Below are 22,356 nucleotides of genomic sequence, written 5' to 3' on the forward strand. Positions count from 1 at the left end.
TTGTAAATCCCTGATTTAGAAGCCACTAGGACCTTTGAATAAATTGTGAAGAAAATCAAATTCAGAGAGGTTTCTAACCATGAGAAATGTCCTATATTCTCTAGCTGAATGTAATGATGAGTCTGCTCTTCTATCCTCTGCTTCCCCTTCATATTCCTTCTTTCTTTGCTATACCTCTTCCCCTTTCTCTTTCCCTTCTCTTTCCCTCCCTTTGCTTTCCACCCCCCACCTCCACACCACTGGCTCTGAACTATCTAAGGAGGTATTGATAATATGCTTGGAAGATTTTGACCATTGTACATGCCCAAGCCCCTTTACCTGGAAGTCCAGGGCAAGACCCTGAAATCTGTGTTTTCACAGTGTTTCCCTGGTGATTCTAATGCATACTTCTACTTTAAAATCACTAATTTAAAGGATTAGTTATCTTTAAAGTAAATACAGATAATTAAAAAAACCCTGGCATCTGAAATTAAGACCTTACAAATAGTAATTTTAATAGATAATCATGATTTAGTAAGTAAGTTAGTTCTACATTGTGATGTGTATTAAATTGCAAGAAAATGCTTATCTTTTTCTTAAAGCATCATGGGATTAATCATATTTATTAACTTTTGTAGCTCCAAAGCCCTTTACAGATGTCAGTATTGTCATGAGATCTGCAGGGCATTCCCAGATATCACGTATTAAGTAAGTGTCTTCATATATTTCTGCGTGTTTATTTAATGTTTTGATTAAATATGTGAATTAATTATATGCTTTAAAAAATCAATTTCAGGTGAGTCAAAGGTTTAAGTGCAAAATATTATGAAGATCATTAGGAAAATCAGTTTCATAATTTTAAAGGGTCAGAAGGCTCTAAATGAAATGTACTTACATTTTTTTTATTTTCTCGCTTAAGTTTTCTGTAATTACTGCATTTTGTTTTAGAAACAAGAAAATACTGCTTTAAAATGGTCACCACCCAATCTAAGAAGTAAAATATTGACAGAAACATCCATTGATATATTACCCTCCTATTTCTTGTTTACTCCACCTTATCGACCACAATAAACACTAATTTCATCCCTTACATCTTAAAATACAGTTTATTGTATGTCTGTACGTCAACATTATGCTTCTTAGTTTTCTCGTTTTTTCCTAATTAAAAAAAAATTTTGTTTTTTGGTTAAACTGAAAATATACTATTAGGGCTGGATTTTTTCATTCAACTTTTTACTAAAATTTATTATTTTTGCTGTATGTAACTATAGTTTATCACTATTATATAATATTCTGCCATATGACTGTATTCCATAGTTTACTTACCATTTTTCTCTTCATAGGCATTTTCACATTTAGAGTTTGTTGCTAATATGAACAGTGTTGCCATGACAATTTTATTTGTTCATCTGTAAAATCCTGAATTTCAGCATTCTAATAATTATCTAATGCTTTTTTCTCATCTCATATTTTAAATGCACTTTAATCAATGGTTTTTAAACGTTTTCTACTTTGTATTATAGGTATTTCAAGGTGTTGATCCAAGAAATGGACCTCAGGTTAGATCTTGGATTTGTCTATGCGTTAGCAGAACTTATGACAGAAGCCGAAGTGACTGAAAAAACTGAGGTGAGATTTAGAATGATAGTATTAACAGGAAGGATTGGGAAAGAAGGAGGACTAAAAAAATTAGAAATTTTTTAATGTATTAAAATGGTTTTGGTCCATCTTAAAAATAAAATTTTTAAATTTTTCATATGCTACTGTGGTGGGTAAATTGGTAGAAATCCCATTTTTAGATTATAGATGAAGAAAGCAAGACAAGTTAAAATAGCCTTTTGAAGGTGAGTTAGCAAACAGGAAAGGTTTTAGGCCAGTAGTAGGGAGAAATACTCATATTCACATCACTGTTTTTTCCTATTTTTTTTTCCCCTGGGTTACTTTGTTTTGATTAATAACTTAGAAATTTGGGTGTGGCAAGAATATTCAGTGAAAGAAGGGATAAAAATAAAAGGTTAAGTGTCTTATTTGTGATTGATAGAAAGACCTTAAAGTCATAGTGATAGGGTAGATCAGATACAGTCTTTTTCTGCTGTCTTCATAAAAAGAATTCTGAAGGTAATACAGATTACATGGATAAGGACAAGGGCAAATAATACTTTTTTTTCTTTTAAATTTATTGAAATTCAGTTCACACGTTATACATTTTAATCATTCATGGTGGACAGAGCCGTGTTTTTTAATGTATTTACAGAATTGTACAAGGATCATTACTATCTCATTCCAGAACATTTTCACCAGCTGAAGAAGGAAACCATGCCAGTCCCATCAATCACTGATACTTTGTCTGTAGGATTTCTTGTTCTAGATATTTGATATAAATGGAATCATATAGTTTTTTTTAATGCATCGCCATCAATACCTGTTACTATCTATCCTTTGGATTCTAGCCATCATAGTGAGTGTGAAGTAGTATATCATTGTGATTTTGTGATTTACATGTACCTGATGATGAATGATGTTGAGCATCTTTTATGTGTTGATGGACCATTTACATATTTTCTATAGAGAAATGTCTATTCAGATCCTTTGTTAAATAGGTTGTCTCCTTTTTATTGAATTGTGAAAGTTATTTATCTATTCTAAATACAAGTCCCGTATCAGATATATGATTTGCAAATATTTTCTCTCATTCTTGTTTTTTCCCTCGCATTCTGTGTGTTGTGCTTTACTTTCCTGATGTCTTTTGAAGCACAAAAGTTTAATGAAATCCAAATTCTTTTTTGTTGTTGTTCATGTTTTTGGTGTCATTTTTAAGAGTCTTTTGTCAGATCTAAGGTTGTGAAGGTTATGAATTTAGCCCTGTGTTTTAAGAGTTTTTTATAATCAGGTCTTTCATCCATTTTGAGTTGATTTTTGTATATAGTGGGCGGTAAGGATCCAACATCAGTCTTTTGCATTTGGCTATCGAGTTGTCCCAGTACCATTTATTGTATTTACTGAAAAAGTATTCCTTCCTCATTAATGGTCTTGGTACCCTTGTCAAAAATCAGTTGACCATAAACATATAGTTTTATTCCATTAATCTGTAAGTCCATCTTTTTTACCAATACTGTACTGTCCTGATTATTGTTGTATTGTAGTAAGTTTTGAAATTGAAAAGTATGAATCCTCCTCCTTTGTTCTTGTTCAAAATGTTTTTGCAATTCCATATGAATTTTAGAATCAGCTTCAGAGCTTCTTTGAAGAAGTCATCTGGGGTCTTGACAGAGATTACATTGAATCTGCATACCAATTTTGGAGTTCCAACAACTTAACATTATTAAGTCTTTTGATCCTTAAACATTGAATGTTTGTTTTTTTTGTTTTCTTTCTTTGTTTTCTTTCAACATTTGTATAATTTTCAAAGTATAAGTTTGGCTCTTTTGTTAAATTTATTATTGAGTATTCTTTTTTAAAGTCTGCACAGATTGTTTTTTAATCTCATTTTTTGTTTGTTCATTGCAAGTATATAGAAATGTAATTGATTTTTTATACTGATCTTATATTTTGCAACCTTATGAACTCATTTATTATCTCTAATAGTTGTTTTATACATTCTGTAGGATTTTCTGCATATAAGATCATGCCATCTGAGAATAGTTTTGCTTCTTCCTTTCTGATTTAATCTGCATGGCTTTTGTTTCTTCTTGCCTAATTGCCCTGCTAGAACCTCTAGTACAATAGTACAACATTGAATACAAGTGCAAGAGCAGACATTCTTGCCTTGTTGCTGATATAAAGAAAAAGCTCTTACCATTAATTATGGTATCAACAGTAGTTTTTTGGTAGATAACCTACATTAGGTAGAGTTCTCTAATAGTTCCAGTTTGCTAAGTGTTATCATGAAGGTATGTCGAATTTTGTCAAATGCTTTTTCTGTATCTCTTGGGATGGTGATACGGTTTTTGTTCTGTTGATTTTATTACATTGAATGTTAAAGCAACCCACTTAGTCCTGTGTATAATATTTCCGTATTTTGCTGGATTAGGGTCAGTAGTATTTTTTTGAGGCTCTTTGTGTTCACATTCATGTGATACTGGTCTGTTATTATAGGGCAAACACTGTATTCTTATACATAAATAGTCAGTTGCTTTTTAAATTAGTTATGAGAAAGAAATGTTTATATATTTATACTATTTACATCATTGTATTTTCCAGTTCAATCTTTTTTTTTCCTTTTTTTCATTTGGATTCTAATTACTGCTTGGGGTCACTTGCTTTCAGCCTGAGGAACTTTCATAAGTATTTCTTATAAGGCACACCTACTAGCCATCAAGTCTTCTAGGTTTTTTTTTTTTGGTCTGGAAAAGTCTTCATATTCTTTCATTTTGAAAGGTAGTTATACTGGATATAGGATTCTTGGTTGGGCAGGATTTTTCCTTTTGAGTACTTTGAATATTTTACCCACTGTCTTCTTGCCTCCTTTCTGCTAAGAAGTCAACTGTTAATCTTTTTTTTTTTTAAGATTTATTTGAGAGCACAGGTGTGGGAGGTGTGGGGAGAGAGAGAAACTCAATCAGACTCTGCACTGAGTGCAGAGCCTGACATGGGGCTCTGTCTCAAAACCCTGAGACTACAACCTGAGCCAAAACCAACAGTGGGACACTTAACCGATTGTGCCCCCCTCAGGTACCCCAACTATTAGTCTTATCAGGGTCATCTTATATGTAGTAAGTTGTTTTTCTCTTCTTGTTTCTAAGATTTTCTCCTTGTCTTTGACTTTCATCAATTTTACTGTTACATATCTTTTGTGAACCTCTTTGCATTTATGCACTAGGAGTTCATTTAGCTTCCTGGTTATGTTGCTTATTGTTTTTCATTGAATATAGAAAGCATTCAGCTATTATTTCTTATATTTCTTATTATTATTTCTTATTATTTATTATGTATTTTTTCTACTTTTACTCTCTTTTCCCCTGATCTACCCATATTGTATATGTTAGCATGCTTAATGATGTACCATATTTCTCTGAGAGTGTTGATTTTTGTTCATTCTTTTTCCTCTGTTCTTCAGACTGCATAATCTTTAACACTTTGTCTTCAAAGTCATGATAAAACAATGCATTTAATTTAGCATATAATGAAGTGTTTCTATTTCTCCTATCAGCTCAAATACACTGTTAGGTCCTTCTAGTGAATCTTCCATTTCTATTACAGTTTTCAATTCCAGAATTTTTAATAGGTTTTTTAAATAAATAATTTTTCTCCCTCTATATTTGATGTAGTATTCAAGTTGATAAGACATGGTCATCGTAATTTCTTTCACTTTCTAAATACGGTTTTATTTAATGCAGGGCTCAATCCCAGAACCCTGGGATCATGACCTGAGCCTAAGGCAGACACTTAACCATCTGAGCCACCCAGGCGCCCCAGGTTTTCTTTAGTTCTTTGAACATATTTATAGTGGTGACTTGGAAGTATTTTTCTTTTAATCCAGTCTCGTCACTTCTCACATGCAGTTTCTTTTGCCTAGTTTTTTCCCAGTGTATGGGTCATACATTCCTGTCTTTGCACATATCATAATTTTTGGTAGGGAACTTAGACATTTTAGATGATACACTATAAAAACTGGCTACCGATCCCTCTGTCCCCAAAGCTTATTGTTATTAGCTTATTTGTTCATTCTGTGACTGGTTAGATTTTTTTTATTGAAGTCTACCCTTCCTACACCCCTTACTTTTCCTGCAATGTTAAGCTTTTGGTGTTGATCCTCAGAGAGGTGAAGATCTTGGGATACCACCCTTACCCTGGAATAATTGGTTTTGGGGCTGGGCCCTCTTCTCTTTTCACAACACACCTAGCTATTGAAGTCTACTAATTGCTGGTTGATTGCGTTTTTATGGCCTAATGTACCTTGGGCCATACATTGTTCTACAGACTAATCTAATCAGACTTGGGCTCTTTTTTTTTTTTTTTTTTTTTTCCTTTGAGGAACTCATTTGGAGATCAGTGTTTGATATTTGTTTTGACCCCAGGAGGACACCTTAAACTGTCTCTTTCCCCATTTCACTCATGAAAACTAAGAGGCCTGCAGTTTAGCCTGCATTTTCATTCAATCAGTGATTTTCCTTCCAGTTATCTTTCCCTGTGACATTTACTGTTTCCTAATGCTCAGGTGTGAACTTCTTCAAAAACTGTTGCAGTCGAAGGCTTTGGGGAAAGATTTGGGGTTTCTTTGGAAAAAGATTAGGAGTTATTTTAAAGTTTCGTTTTCCCCCAAGTAAAAATATCTGACCAGAGCTTCAGAGCTAGGAATGGAACAGGAGTGATCCGAACCCAGTATTCTCAGTGGTATTACACCAAATTAGAGCCTTTGTTCCATGAGTAGAGGCTGGGCAGTGGGACAGAAGCTCTCCCATCCCCATAATGTAGCATTAGCAGCTGGTAACTGGGGGTGGGATGAGAAATGCTGACACCTTATGCCTCCCAGGAAGAAAGTATTCCAGCTGTCCACTGGGCAGACAGGGAGCTTTATGTTCTTGAGTGAACAGTCTAGAGTGGAGTCATGGCTTGTTGAACTAGGAGGGGGATCTGAGAGAATGGTACTTGTTCAAATACTACAGATTCACTTTTCTTACAAATTTTTGTATATTTTCTTAAAAAGATATTTTATTTGCTTATACCATTAGGTTCATTCATAGAGGCCTTAGATATTTAGGTTTTTTATATTTATTTTTTAAATACTTATTTATTTTAGAGAGAGAAAGTATGCATGGGCATATGGGAAGGGAGAGAATCTGAAGCTGACATCCCACTGAGTGTCGACCCTGATGCAGGGCTTGATCCCGTGACCCCCCGATCATAAACTGGGCCATAACCAAGAGTCAGATGCTTAACCGACTTAGGCACCCAGGCACCCCAAATGTTTGTTTGTTTCACCAGTTTCACTGGGGAACTGGTCTAAAGAGCCCTTCACACTGTCATCTGAGAAGTCAGTTTCCAGACACTGTACTTTTAATAAGGCTGTCATTTTGATACTGTTGATGATAGGTCAAAATGTGAATGTTGGGGCCATTTCTCAACACATAGAAGTACTTAAATTTGTGTTTAAAAGAGAATTAATGTTGATTATCAAGAATGAAAGCCATATTCATCACTTAATGAAACATCATTTTCAGTGCCTTCCCCTTTTTGATTATAGCATGGGCCTCAGTAGGTGTCAGTGAGGTATTTACTAAAAAGCCACAAAAGAACTATGATTATATATATATATTTTTAAGTTTATTTGACAGAGATCACAGGTAGGCAGAGAGGCAGGCAGAGAGAGAGGAGGAAGCAGGCTCCCTGCTAAGCAGAGAGCCTGATGCGGGGCTCAATCCCAGGACCCTGGGATCATGACTCGAGCTGAAAGCAGAGGCCTTAACCCACTGAGCCACCCAGGCGCCCCTGTGATTATATTTAAAGAAAGAAATATTCCAAAAAAAAAAAAAGAAAGAAAGAAATATTCCTAAGAAAGTGTTGATGCACTCGATTATAGTAGCTTTTGGGGATAACTCTATAGTCCCAAGAAGAAAAGCTTAGTGTTTTGTAGTGGATTAGATGGAAACAAAATATGCTTATCAATTTGTGTGTTAGGGACAGAGCTTTACTAACAGGTGTTAGGTTCCCTTCTTGTACAATAAATTTCTAATCATAACCAGTGCTGAATATGGATGTTACGGAGGTCTGTTCTGCAGTATCTGAGCTATTGACTTAAATGCCTCAAACAGATGGATGCTTTAAGTTTTTAATGCTTTTTTCCACCTATAGGTTGAACTTTTTCATAAAGATATAGAAGCTTTCCAAGAAGAATATAAAACAGCTTCATTAGCAGATTCATCACAAGTCAGTCTCTATGAATACTTCCATATATCTCCTATCAAGGTAGGGGAAATAGTCATTTTTATTATCCTTTATAATCTAGGTAATAGCAACTTGACTTGCTTTATTTGGGATATAAATTATATATCCCAATTATATATATATAATTACATATATATTTAAATTATTTTCTCTAACAGTATATAAATTCTTTAAATAAAGTAGCAGGAATAGTCCTCTGAAATTTTTATTTATACTTATAACAATTTTTCACTATATGGAAATAATATTGGAGCCACCTACAACATGTGTTTATATGTTCATATCCTTTTTTTTAATTTTATTTTTTCAGTGTTCCAAGATTCATTGTTTATGTACCACACCCAGTGCTCCATGCAATACGTGCCCTCCTTAATACCCACCACCAGGTCCTCCCCCACCCCCCAGTTTCAAAACCCTCAGTTTGTTTCTCAGAGTCCATAGTCTCTCATGGTTCATCTCCCTCTCTGATTTCCACCAACTCACTTTTCCTCTCCATCTGCCAATGTCCTCCATGTTATTCCTTATGCTCCACAAATAAGTGAAGCCATATGATAATTGACTCTCTCTGCTTGACTTATTTCACTCAGCATAATCTCCTCGAGTCCCGTCCATGTTGATACAAAAGTTGGATAGTCATCCTTTCTGATGGAGGCATAATACTCCATTGTATATATGGACCATATCTTCTTTATCCATTTGTCTGTGGAAGGGCATCTTGGTTCTTTCCACAGTTTGGAAACTGTGGCCCTTGCTGCTATGAACATTGGGGTCTTGACCTAACATTTTTGTTACCTTAGTTTTCTGTTAACCTGTTTAATTTTGTGTATGATGTGTTTGTGTGTGTGTGTATTGGTATAACTGACATATAACATGGATTAGCTTCATGTGTATAAGGTAATGATTTGATATTTGTATACTCTGTTAATGATCATTGCAATAAATTCGTTCCCATCCATCATGATACAGTGTTAAAAAAGTTTTTTTTTCTTGTAATGAGGTCTTTTAAGATTTATTTACTCTCTTAGCAACTTTAAAATAATGCACTATAATATTACTAACAATAGTCTCTGAGTTGTAAATTAATTTGTGGAGTAACCTTGATTTAAGAACTGAACACTGAATGGAACTAAATATAAGTTCTTAATACAGAGTTTCTGAATTACTTACATAACACTTGAAGAAAATTATAGAAAATTATTGTGTGTCTATATATTTATATACACAAAATATATATTGTTATAAATAATTATATATAAATGCATATCATACTTACATAACACTTAAAATATTGTACAGAAAATTATATATATATATACACAATATATATAGTATATAAATAATTGTATAAATGCATACAATACAAAAGTGTGAAAGCTGGTTTAGCTGATTTCAACCTGGTAACTTAATTCTAATACTTGAAACATTGAGTTATTTTCAACAACTTCAACTTCTGGATTATTATTATTTAAAAATATATAAAAATTATTATTTTCATAGCTTTACCAAAAGATTTGGATTGAACCTAAGTACCATATTAGCTTACATTACTGAATTTAAAATTTTAAAAGAGTTATATTCAATTTTAAACTCCTTTAACTTTTCACTTAATAATTTTGGCATATCTAAAATTGTGAAACTGAAATGTATCAAACTTTGAAATCTTATGGTGTAGTAAAGTTAAAATAAGATTAAATTTTAAAAGTTAAAATTGTCATTTTGCAGGTAGTGCTTAAATATTTGTCTCTTTATCTCTTTAGTTGCATTTAAGTGTTTCACTGAGGTCGGGAAGAGAAGAAGCTAAAGATTCAGAACAACAGGAAGGACTCGTGGCCGTTCGCTCTTTAAATCTTCTGCTGAAGAGTATTGGTGCCACCCTTACAGATGTACAAGATGTAGTTTTTAAGTATGTTTAATATTCAAATCTATAAACTGACAAAAAGTCCATTTTACATTTACCTAAAAACTTTACAAGTGAAAAAGTGTACAAAGGACATTGGAAATCATAGAAAAATATGGGTTTTGCTGTTAAATGGAATACGATTTAAGTAACATTTAACCTGCTAAGCCTTAACTAGAGCGAACAGAATAATTATTAAATAATTTCCTTAAGAAAGAGGGACAGAGGGACGCCTGGGTGGCTCAGTTGGTTAAGCAGCTGCCTTCGGCTCAGGTCATGATCCCAGCGTCCTGGGATCGAGTCCCACATCTGGCTCCTTACTCTGCGGGGAGCCTGCTTCTCCCTCTGACTCTGCCTTCCACTCTGTCTGCCTATGCTTGCTCTCGCTCGCTCTCTCTCTGACAAATAAATAAATAAATAAATAAAGTTTAAAAAAAAAAGAAAGAGGGACAGAGACCATACAAGTTTGTGCAACATGTAAGGCCTTTCTGGGCTACAGAAGGATTCCTGAGAAGCTGTGAGTGCCCGAAGGTATGGCACTTATACCATGTGGCTTCAGGGCTCTTAGGGTCAAGATTCTATGATATGGATAGAGCATATCCAACTAGAGCAAAATGAAAGCCGTGATAGGGGAAATGAAGAGATTCGTTTAAATGTTATAGCCGAGAATATACATTTTAATGTGAGTCGTAATGGAAGCTATTAGAGTACCTGACCAAATAAACTCAAAAAAGTCTTGAGTGGAGACTTCAGATGAGAATGACCTTTTCAGGTAGCACCCAGCAATGTTATTAAGAACCTTGGTAAGAATCAGTGAATCCAGTAGGATGTAGCTCTAAATCTAGATAAAGTTAGATACCAGTCAAATTAAAGAACATAGGTTTGAAGACATTGGGAATAGGATGAGATTTCTCATCTGGCTTCTGTCTATCAGCTAACAGAGAGCTTCCCAAGCAGTGGATCCGCATGTGCTGTGAATAGGTTAGCAGTCAACCGACCTTGGTTCCTCAGCCGTCCGCTGATGAGACAGGATCTGCAGCAACTGAAGCCTGTCCATTCTTGAGCAGAATGGCCAAAATCTTTAAAAAAAAAAAAAAAGATAAAAATAAAACCTCTCCATTCACCTCACCATGCCAGACATTTCTGTGTGGGCCATGACAAGGCAGAGTTGGAAAATACAGTTCATGTCCATGAGTGGGATCCAGAGGGTCTCTGAATCCTCTGAAGGATGTGAAAACATGTTTGTATTAGTGGCTCTTCTGAGGATAAGATCCATAGCTTTCGTGAGATTCTTTGAGGGTTCTTTGACCAGAATGTGCTTATGTAAAAGAGCAGGCTTTCTGATTGGCATGCGAAATGTACGAAAAGGAAAGAAAAGGAAGCAATTTGTTAATATTAAAAATATTCTCTTCCCTTGTCTCCCTCTTCCCCTTCTACACACACCCTCACACATATTTGTATGTGTTTTTCAGGCTTGCATTTTTTGAGCTGAACTATCAGTTCCATACAGCATCTGAACTACAGTCTGAAGTAATAAGACACTATTCAAAACAGGTTTGTCTGAGATATTTTATGAAGGGACAGATAGAGACAGTGCAACTGGGTCTGTACACGTATAATGTAGATTTGGCAAGGAAGTAAATAGCCATTTTCAAAATCTTAAAACTTTTTTTTTCCTCAGTATTGAAAAAGAAATTGAGCCATGCCACCATTTCATTTTTTTGCCTTTCTCTTTTTGAGCCACTGACAGAAATATTTTTTGTATAAGGGTGAACTTAAATATCTTTAAGTAAAATATTAACTAATTCACCAAACTTACTCTGAAAAAATAGTTTCAAGGGAAGCTGTTAGCAACTAACTGAATACAGGCAGTTTTTAATGTAGTTGTGTTGTTGAGTCAGTTAGTATGTTATTTTAGTGGATTTTTTTTTTCCACCTTTAGAAAGATTCCTGTATCTTAGGATTTAACTTAGATAGCATCTGAGGCAGCTATTCTGTAGTGGATAGACACTAAGCCTGATTCAAGATGTCTGGGTTTGGATTCCAGTTTTCCTATTTACCTACTACATGATCCTGGGCATCATTTGACTTCTGTGTTTCTCCAGCCTATAAAATGATGGTGGTAACAGCAACTGTCACACATAGTTGTAAAAGTGAAAGCATTTTGAGTATTCTAAAGCTTTATGTAAATATGTCATACTATCTGTAATACTCTAACACCAAATCACTTTTTAAAAAAACAAAACTAGTGATAAATAGGGTGATATGATATAGGTGTTGAAATTGGTGATAAGGGTGTTAGCCTTAAAGAAGAGAAACTGGATGTGTGTACTGAACATCAAAATTTTTTTCCAGTTGACTGAATTGATTTATATTTGTATTTCATTTTTAGGCCATTAAGCAAATGTATGTACTCATTCTTGGACTTGAAGTTTTGGGAAATCCCTTTGGCTTGATTAGAGAATTTTCTGAAGGTGTGGAAGCATTTTTTTATGAACCGTACCAGGTAATAAAATAGTTATTCTTGCATTGTATCACTAATACTTATGAAAAAATAATGCATCCCAAACTGTTAACTTGAAGTGTAGGTGTAAATAGATTTTGGGAGACATAACAGAAGACCATGATTTTGCAGCAAAGAATTGTAAGAGGTTTTGAGAAATTTGGAGGGAAATTTGACCCTTTCCCTCAAAATCTAAACTTAAGATATACTTTACTTAAGATATACTAAATTTTCAGTATTCTGTTGGAATATTAAAGGTAGATAAACATTTTCCGCAGTAGAGTAAGATCATCATGGACAGGCAGCCTTGCTTAGCACAGTTGTGTGGGACATTGTAAACAACTATAGGCAGACACCATGCAAAACCATCTTAATCACCACTTCCTCATGGATAAAAATACATGTTTATAAAAAATTAAAAAACACATCTTAATCAGTGACAAAATAGTGATTGTTTTTTGTTTTGGGGTTTTTTTTTTTTAAAGATTTTATTTATTTATTTGACAGAGATCACAAGTAGGCAGAGAGGCAGGCAGAGAGAGGGAGGAGCAGGCTCCCCACTGAGCAGGGAGCCTGATGGGGGGCTCGATCCCAGGACCCTGGGATCATGACCTGAGCCGAAGGCAGAGGCTTAAACCACTGAGCCACCCAGGTGCCACCAAAATAGTGATTGTTTTGTCCCTTAACATTTTCTTTTAAAACATTCAAAACTCACCTACTTCTAAATGTAGAGGGTAATGAAAAAGTAAAACTGTTACTTACATTGTACAGTATATTTGAAACATCAATATTAAGTATTAAATTGCAGTTACTTCTTTTACAAAAATTGTCAAGAGTGGTTTGTGCTTATGTTTTCCTCCTGGAATTTTCAGTTTGGAGCAAACATGTTTTGTACACATTGGTGAACAGTCCTGTTCCTGAGTTTGGATCCACTTGTTCCTTGTAATTTCAACGTCAAGAAGTATCTCTTAGAATTTTGTTAATGTGAAGTTTTTTCTGGTTTCACTTCCTCTAGGATATTTTTATTCTTGTCCCTATTGCTTCTTAACTTATATCAATAAGTTCACTTTAAAAGAAAATGTAACCTTTGTTGTTATTATTTGACCCTTTAGGGAGCCATCCAGGGTCCCGAAGAGTTTGTGGAGGGGATGGCACTAGGACTGAAGGCATTAGTTGGTGGAGCTGTTGGTAAGAAAGAGGACACCGACCAGCTGTGATTAGTGCAAGAAAGTAATTTTACCTCCGCTTTTACTAAAAATAATGATTATTTCTGCTAGGTGGATTAGCTGGTGCTGCCTCTAAAATCACCAATGCTATGGCTAAAGGGGTGGCAGCTATGACCATGGATGAAGACTACCAGCAGAAGAGGAGAGAAGCCATGAATAGGCAGCCAGCCGGTCTTAGAGAAGGCATCACTCGTGGAGGAAAAGGCTTAGTTTCTGTAAGAAATTTCCCAGGGTGGTGAACTGGTCAGGGATTATCTTCTTTCTTCTTTCTTCTTTCTTCTTTCTTCTTTCTTCTTTCTTCTTTCTTCTTTCTTCTTTCTTCTTTCTTCTTCTTCTTCTTCTTCTTCTTCTTCTTCTTCTTCTTCTTCTTCTTCTTCTTCTTTTTCTTTCTTTCTTCCTTCCTTTCTTTCTTTCTTTCTTTCTTTCTAAGATTTTATTTATTTATTTGATAGAGTGAGAGAGAGCATGAGCAGCGGGGAGGGGCAGAGGAAGAGGGACAAGCATACTCCCCTCTCAGCAAGGGAGCTCGACTCCCGGCTGGATCCCAGCACCTGGGCTGAAGGCAGACACTTAACTGACTGAGCCACCCAAGCGCTCCTCAGGGAATATCTTTTAAAGCTACATTTGGCGAATAAGAAAATAGGTACTTAACTTGCACTCCTTCAAGCATTATTTAGATATTGGAGGAGCAGTGAGTTGTGACCTATATAAAATACATCAGTAACCTCTAAAAGCATTGTTTAACTAGGATACTTAGGAAATGCATTTCTAGATGTATTTCTGTTCTGGTGCTTTCTAGATTCTTACAGTATCTAGAAAGCAGAACCCTCTATTTTTTTTTTTTTTTGTAAGCCAGAGTTGGTTCTTTAAAGAATCATGTTGAAAGTATTACAAATTTTCCTTTTCCTCCCTAGGGTTTTGTAAGTGGCATAACAGGAATTGTTACAAAACCTATCAAAGGCAAGTACATTCCTTTGGGCCATATAGATTACCAGGTCTTTCAGAAATTGATTCTGTTTTCATTCTTGATCCATTTGCCTAAAGCTTTGTTTTTTCTTTCTAGGAGCTCAAAAAGAAGGAGCAGCTGGTTTCTTTAAAGGTGTTGGGAAGGGTTTAGTTGGAGCAGTGGCAAGGCCAACTGGAGGCATCATAGACATGGCCAGCAGTACATTTCAGGGAATAAAAAGGTAGGTTTTCTCTGGTGGAAGATATGAATAAAATGCTTAAACTGTGAGAAATAAAATAAATGGGCTGTTTGGCTCAAGGCCCTTCGTTTTGAACTGTATAATATGGCAAGTTATGTATTATCTTCCTAATTCCCATTTAAGTTTCCTTTGCATCATTTCTGCATTACAGAGTTGTTCTTTTTTGGTCCTTCATTCCCAGCAGCCTTGCAGGAAGGGCTTGGCAAGTTAAGCAAGCTTTTACTTACTTATTATAAGTACATTAGAATAATGGGATGCCATATATATGATATACAGGCATTATATATGTATAACTCTCTCTCTCTCTCTCTATATATATATATATACACACATACATATACACACACACACACCCATGAGTTATAAAAATTACTGAATTATCCATGAGTTATATAAAATTCACTGAATTTTATCAAATTGAAGTGAAGCCATTTGGATTTGACCTTTACTTCTGGTAAGTTTTTTGATTACTAATTCAGTCTCTTTATTTAATAGAAGTCTTAATCAGATTGTTTATTCATTCAGTTGAAGTCCTCTTTCTTTTTTTCTTTGTCATTTTTGCTGACTCTGAGAACCAATTTTTGATTTCATTGATCCCTCCATTGTTCTTCTTATCTCTGTTCTAATTTTCTTTTCTGCGCCAGTTTTTCTTATGTCCTTCCTTCTGCTAACTTCGGGTAGTTTGCTTTTCTTCCTTCGGTTTTGCAAGGTGTAAATTTAGATTATTGATTTGGGATCTTTCTTCTTTTTAAGTGTTAGGCATTCACAGCAATAAATCACTCTCTGAGCGCTGTCTTTGCCTTCTCCCATAAGTTTTGGTACATTGTGTTTGTTTTCATTTGTCTCAAAGTAGTTACTTTTCTTGGTTATTTTTCTTGGACCTTCTGCCATTCAGTTCCCACAAATTTGTGAATTGCCCAAATTTCCTTCTCTTACAAATTTCCAGTTTTATTCTGTGTGGCCATAAAACAAACCTTATAGGTTTCAGCATTTTTATATTTATTAAGACATGCTTTAGGGCCTAATACATGGTCTGTTCTGGAAAGTGTTCTGTGTCCACTTGAGAAAAATACATAGTTTCCTGCTGTTGAATTAAATGTTCTCTGTATAGAGGTCTATTAGGTCTAGTTGGATTATAGTGTTATTCAAGTCTTCTGTTTCCTTGCTCATCTTCTATTTAGCAGCCATGATTAAAAGTAGGATATAGAAATAACTGTTATTACTGATTTTTTTGCTCTTTTCAGTTCTGCCAGTTTTTGCTTCATGTATTTGGGAGCTCTCTTGTTAAGTACAAATGTGTTCATAATTTTTATATCTTCTTGATATATTAACTTTTCTTGTAAAATGTCCTCCTTTGTATTTAATGAGAATATCTTGTTTAAAATTTAATTTTCTTCTGAACTTGGTATGGCTTTTCCAGCCCTCTTTTGGTTATTGTTTACATATTATATCCTTTTGCATCCTTTCATTTTCAACTTACTTTCATCTTTGACTCTAAAAGTCGGTCTTTTTGGGATAGCATATACTTGGATCATACCTTTTTATCTGTTCTGCCAATTTCTGTTTTTTAATTGGAGAACTTACCCATATGTATGTGTTATACATATGGATACATTATGTGGTAAGCTCTTAATTAATGTTGGTTGAATCTGTGAATATTTTTTGAATGAATGAACAAATAGACCATTCTCATGTAGGTCCATACAGTCAAAAATGTTAAATTATTATAGTACCAAATCTAGCAATGCATATATATTTTTCAAACAGTAACTGTCAAGTCCAACTGGGACTATGAGGAATGTTAGAGTATTTGAACATTAGAAAACTATACATGTAATGTGATTTATAACAATAACAGATTGAAGGAGATTAACTGTATGATGACAGCAGTGACCAGAAAGGAATTTCATATTTCAAATTCATTGCCCATTCAAGATTTTTAAAAAACAATAACAAAGAACTATAAGCAGACTAAGAGTAGAAATGAATGTCCTTGTTTTGACAAAAGATACCTTAAAAAATTGTTTTGTTAATATTGGTTCTTCATGGAGAAATCTTAGAAGCTATCCCTTTACGGTGTCTGGGTGGCTCAGTTGTTAAGCATCTGCCTTTGGCTCAGGTCATGATACCAGGGTCCTGGGATCGAGCCATACAGGTTCCCTTCTGGCGGGAGGCCTGCTTCTTCCTCTCCCCCTGCTTGTGTTCCCTCTCTCGCTGTCTCTGTCAAATAAATAAATAAATAAGAAGTAGAAGAATCTTTCCCTTTAAAGTTAGAAATGAGGCAAGGTCACAATCACCTCTTATATTTAGTATTATATTGGCGTACTTAGCATTGAACTGGAAGAGCTAGACAGTATAATAGAAAAAAAAAAAAGAAATGAAGTCTTAAATCAGAGAAAAAAGAAAAAAAGCAGCATTCATTTGCTGATTGTAGTTATTGTCTACAAAGAAAATCCAAGACAGTCTGTAAACAAACTTCTTTACAAGTTGACATTTTTTTAGAAATCTTACATTAGTGGCATAAAGACAATTTTTAAAATAGAGAAGTGATGTAATAGTCTTATCCAAAAGAAGATTCTTTTTAGTAGTTGTATTTTAAAGTGTACTAAAGAGTTCTTGAATAATTTTTGTAGTCAAGTTATATTTTTTTTCCTGCAGAGCTACAGAGACTTCTGATGAAGTGGAGAGCCTGCGGCCCCCACGATTCTTTAATGAGGATGGAGTCATCAGACCTTACAGGTTGAGGGATGGGACTGGAAACCAGATGTTACAGGTGGGTGAAGAAATATTTTACACATTACGAGTAATTTAGTCAGGTTTGCTATATTAAAAGTAGTTATATACTATTTTAAATATATGTTAGATTATTTCGGCTTTTGTGTGTTTTGCTTAATTCTATTTATAAGTTTCTAATACTTAGGTTTTAATGTACATTTATTTACTATAAGATTTTTTTTTTCTTTTTTACAGGCATCAAAAAGTTTGATATGAAAACAATTAATGCATGACTTTACAAGTGAAAGCCAACAGTAGATTTTAGTCTTAAAATTTTCAAACTACGTACAGCTGTTTCAGTATTTTGAATACAAAGAAAAGCTTTTGTATTGGTAAATTTTTGTATAGGATTTTAGTGAATCTGATCTTTTTATAGGATGTTCTTAGTTCTGTACTGGATTTGCTAAATTTGTTGAAAACCATCATGCCTTATGTACCCTCATAGTTGGTGGTACTTACTTAACCAATTAAACCATTTCTGTTTAGGGTACTTCCCTTTGCATATCAGGCCACTAGTAGCTTTTACACAGTTCTCATGTCCATTTGGACATGGATAAGGAAAAAAACCCATATCACTGCTGTTGGTGAAATTCTTGGGTTCTTAGACTTTTCTTTTGAAGATATTCAACTAGCCTTAACCCTCTTCTTGCCTTATGCCTGTGTGGTCTATTTGAAATCTGTGGGATCTGATAAGCAGTTCACATGAAAGCCAACATCTTTTATTAAGGAAAATCAGATTTGAAACAAAAAGCCATTTGGAGGTAGAATATTTTATTTAAAATAATAGCTATTTTTCTTACTTTGAAAACTGGACTTTTTAAAATTTGGATTATGGTGTAGGTAACATCCATAATAGATTATACCAACTTAAAGTTATTTCATCTTTCGTTTAGATATGGACTACTAAATTAAATCATTTTTTTGCAAACAGACAAGGAATCATTATGTTATATAGACTTGAAAATATTTGTAGTAATAATAAACAGTGGGGATATGGTCCTTCCTTTATAACCTTGATATTTTAAATATTGTCATGTTTAAAATGATCATGGTAAATAAAAGTTCAATATTTTACCCACTACATGCAGGATATATAATTTTGCATAAAATGTACTTCCATCTAATATAGTAAAACATGACCATTGAGTTAGTGTGTATTATTTAGTAAGGCAATAGTGTGTTTTTAAATGTTTTTAAAGCATCCAAATAATTGCACATTGGGACAGAAGTGGCGATCTAGTGAGAGGTTTTGCTCTAAAAGGCATTTTGTGCAATCTCTGTGGTGATAGTATATCATTCTTTGGTACATGGAAATGGTGCAGAAGTCACCCTTGGTTAATACAATTGAAAAATATACTTCTACTCAATTCCAGCCTTCCCTTTTTAGGGAAGGAACCTGTTACTTGTATTAGTAGCTTATGTTAACCTATTACTGACATTTTACTGGGCTGAATAGTTACTAGATCACCTGTTGAAAAATTAAAAATATTTCCTGAGAAACTTTTAATTAATTCAGTAAGAAGTAAGGATGAGTAGTGAGGGAAATAATCCTCATTATTAGGAAATAGATTATGATAAATAAGAAAGCCATGAAATACAAAAATTTCTCTCAGTTGATAATTTGATCTTAGTGACAAGTAAATTTATTTTATACCTACATTAATGGTTTGCTGAAGCTTTAAACTTTGGGATTTAAAAGCCATGATCTTTGGCTCTATGTTTTTAATGGTACATATTATTTTTAGTAGGCCAGTTTTAGTGTTAACTGCTAAAAGAGCTATTTAAATGATTAAAACCTCACAATCCTTGTAGCCATTTTTACTTGTTTTTTAGCAAGAGCATTAAACACAGTATTAGCTGGAATACTTATATTCACCAGAGGCCTTAGGATGTTGTGGTTAGCATTGTTCTCTTATAGGTGTGAGAAGCAGGTTGTTGGTTTGGTGGTAATGGTGCTTTTTAAATCAAAACTGTCATTAGCAAATATTTTACAATACATGAGTGCCGGTACTCTAGAAAAAAAGCAGATGATGTAGAAACAGGATTTAAAGTCTCATCTAGAGAGATTAAATCTAAGTGATTTAACATTGGTGCTTTAGCAAATGTATAATACTTTAAATGTTTCTCCTTTTATTTTCTAATTCTTTTAAAGGAAAAAAAAGGTACTCTATGTTCAGTAAATTATATGGGCCTATATATAATTAAATATAAAACACACTTTGGTTGTATGCCTTTGTATCTAGAAAGGAGTACCGTATTACAGTGCCTCCAGCTGGGCGATTCAAGTTCGCTACTAGAGAAATAGAATAATAATTCTCATATATTCATGGAATACCTTACTGGTATCATCCAACTATTTTATCCATTGAGTGTACCAGCCAGCGAGGTTTAGTCTTAGGTCTATTAAGTTATGGAATGTTATATCTGTAATTACTGCCCTACTCAGATCTGAACTCTGCCTTAAGGTTATTCTGACTCCTTGAACATTTCATAATTTTACATGTTTTGCAAGCATTTTGCCATGCTTAACTAACCTCTGTGCTTCTTTTTTCCTCTACCATGCTTACAGAAAATTCAGGTCTACAGGGAGTGGATTATGACTCACAGTAGCAGTAGTGATGATGATGATGATGATGATGATTAGGCAGATCTGAAATGTTAAATTCATGTTCTTTGTCATTTTATTTGGAATGTTTCGTTAACATGTTTTGTGTAACTGCTACCACAACGCCCGTATGTCCAGTGTTAGGGTATTAAAATACTTTTTCCTTTTAAAATGTTTTTCTACATGTTTACAGAAAGCAAAGGAATTACATATTTAAGCACAGAAAAAAATGTATTCTACATCCAAAGTAGGGCATACTATATATTCTGGCATTTGCTTGTATATGTTTTGTAGCTTTGCAATTCTGAGTTCATCTTTAAGATTTAAAAGTTAAATATTTTTTTTAATGTTCACTAGTTTTATTTTCAAGTACCTGTTTATTGGTAAAATACCATTTTTAATATTCTCTGTAAATTTTCTGGGCTGTAATAGAATGCCATCGTATAAAAAAGAATAGTAATACCCAGTCAGTATTTTATATTTAGCATTTTAAGAGTGTTTTTGTCAAATTTCGTTTAATAATAATAAATTTATGTAACTTCAAGCAATATGAATTTGTTGTTCTCTTCCAAAACCACATAGGTTATACTGCTATTATAAGGAACATTCATGATTTGTTATGGACATTAGTGACATAATTTATAGTCTTACAAAGAAAAAAGTTCTGTTCTTTGGTTCACTTTTTATTTCATTATATATGTATATATACAATGAACAAAGTTGGTTTTATAGTCATTATATTTACTTATTAACCTAAATATCTGTATGCTGTATCCCTCATAAAATATTAAAAGTTAATTCAAGACATCAGAAGAATTTTTATAGTAAGCAGAATTATGTATGTTTTTTTTCTTGGTTGTATTGGAAAATATTATCAATGTGTCTGAAAGGTCTATGAGCAGAACTGTTTGTTTTGTGCACTGAAGGGTTTTCTTTAATTTTCAATTTAAATAAAACTATTCTGTCCTGTTTCACGAGGAAGTTAGATATACAAAAAAAAAAAAAAAAAAAAAAGAGAAAGAAAGAAAGAAAGAAAATCCTCTAAAGAGTAAATGACTATTAGTATAATATGATGGGGTTTTCTGAAATTTTTATTTAGATTCCAGTATAGTTAACATACAGTGTAAAACTGGTTTCACGAAGATGATACAGTGATTCCACACTTCCATACATCACCTGGTGCTCATCACACGTGCATTCCTTAACTCCCCATCACCTGTTTCACCCTTCTCTCCACTCACCTCCCCTCTGGTAATCACCAGTTTGTTCCCAGTGCTTAAGAGTCTGTTTCTTTGTGTCTCTCTCTCTTTCTCACAGTAATATTTAATCCTTATGGCTGCTGTGCTTTGGGATCAACAAAGAAACATTTACCTTATTTATGTTAATCAGTTTGTGTATATTGAGCTTATATTAATTAGATTATAGTAAATAACTGCCTTCATTGTTCAACTTTTGGCTTAATTGATTCAGCCCATGATTTCTGAGTCTGATTCTTAAGTTTACCAACATTGTACTTCTGTAAATCAGTATTCTCTTTTTCTTAGAAAATGAATGACTTTTAATTTTTTAATATTGAGCTTACAAAAAAGGATGCTAAAAAGTATTAAGACATTTCTTCTGAAATACCTACCTGCCTATCATTCATTTAAATTAAGTAGGAATTAAGGTTGTGTGTACTAGGGACCAAGAAATATGTCAGTGTCAAAGAACGTAATTATTGTTTTCCTCAAAATAGTATTCTTACCTTTTTGGAATAGTGAATGCATGAGAACAGTTACCATTAAAATAGTCATGACTGGTGTTGGAAACTGGTATCTGGTCCCCACTAGTTTCTCTCACCCTTGGCCAAATCATACAAAACCTTCTCCTCCTACAAGAAGCTAGAGAGAACACTGCCCATTGTTACGTATTGTTGTATGCCTTAGGAAGGAGAGGTCTGGAAATGTCTTCATTGGCTTTTTACATTTCAGCTAGGCATGGGCCCTTTCTAAAAGGGAAAAATGCTAAACTTCTTGATTCCAAGGCATTTACTGAGTTTCCTGTGGTTGGTCTGTGACACTTAAGACTACGGTATAGTTCTCATTAAGATTCTTAAGAATTTATCTGCAAAAGGTCTGGGCATTTCAGCATTGACTTGCCATTTTAATGCAAAGAAAATTGTAAGTAAGATTGCATTTGTTTAAAATCCCTTGAAAAGTGAAATGGTTTAAAACAATACTCTGGTAGCTAGTAAATTGTTATGTGGCTCATGTGGTCCTAAGGATTCATCGATCTTCAGTTTC

General features: G+C 33.9%; 1 protein-coding gene across 6 annotated transcripts in view; it reads left to right on the forward strand.

Moving 5' to 3' along the window:
- The window catches only part of VPS13A (vacuolar protein sorting 13 homolog A), a 236,902-nt gene that overhangs the window by 194,671 nt on the left and 19,875 nt on the right, over positions 1 to 22,356 (forward strand). For 4 of the 6 annotated variants that reach the window (XM_082694455.1, XM_082694452.1, XM_082694453.1 and 1 more), the window contains exons 58-68: positions 618 to 687; positions 1,503 to 1,608; positions 7,771 to 7,884; positions 9,621 to 9,766; positions 11,233 to 11,314; positions 12,153 to 12,266; positions 13,376 to 13,451; positions 13,541 to 13,704; positions 14,404 to 14,449; positions 14,553 to 14,676; positions 17,353 to 17,467. In XM_082694455.1, the coding sequence (XP_082550581.1) occupies positions 618 to 687; positions 1,503 to 1,608; positions 7,771 to 7,884; positions 9,621 to 9,766; positions 11,233 to 11,314; positions 12,153 to 12,266; positions 13,376 to 13,451; positions 13,541 to 13,704; positions 14,404 to 14,449; positions 14,553 to 14,676; positions 17,353 to 17,467 (1,157 nt within the window). Of the gene's footprint in view, positions 1 to 617; positions 688 to 1,502; positions 1,609 to 7,770; positions 7,885 to 9,620; positions 9,767 to 11,232; positions 11,315 to 12,152; positions 12,267 to 13,375; positions 13,452 to 13,540; positions 13,705 to 14,403; positions 14,450 to 14,552; positions 14,677 to 17,352; positions 17,468 to 17,664; positions 20,623 to 22,356 lie in introns of those variants that run through there. The other 2 variants (XM_082694457.1, XM_082694456.1) reach the window with 2 other exon arrangements.

The sequence above is a fragment of the Mustela nivalis genome (genome assembly GCF_964662115.1).
Source record: "Mustela nivalis genome assembly, chromosome: 13".
NCBI classification, from domain to species: domain Eukaryota; kingdom Metazoa; phylum Chordata; class Mammalia; order Carnivora; family Mustelidae; genus Mustela; species Mustela nivalis.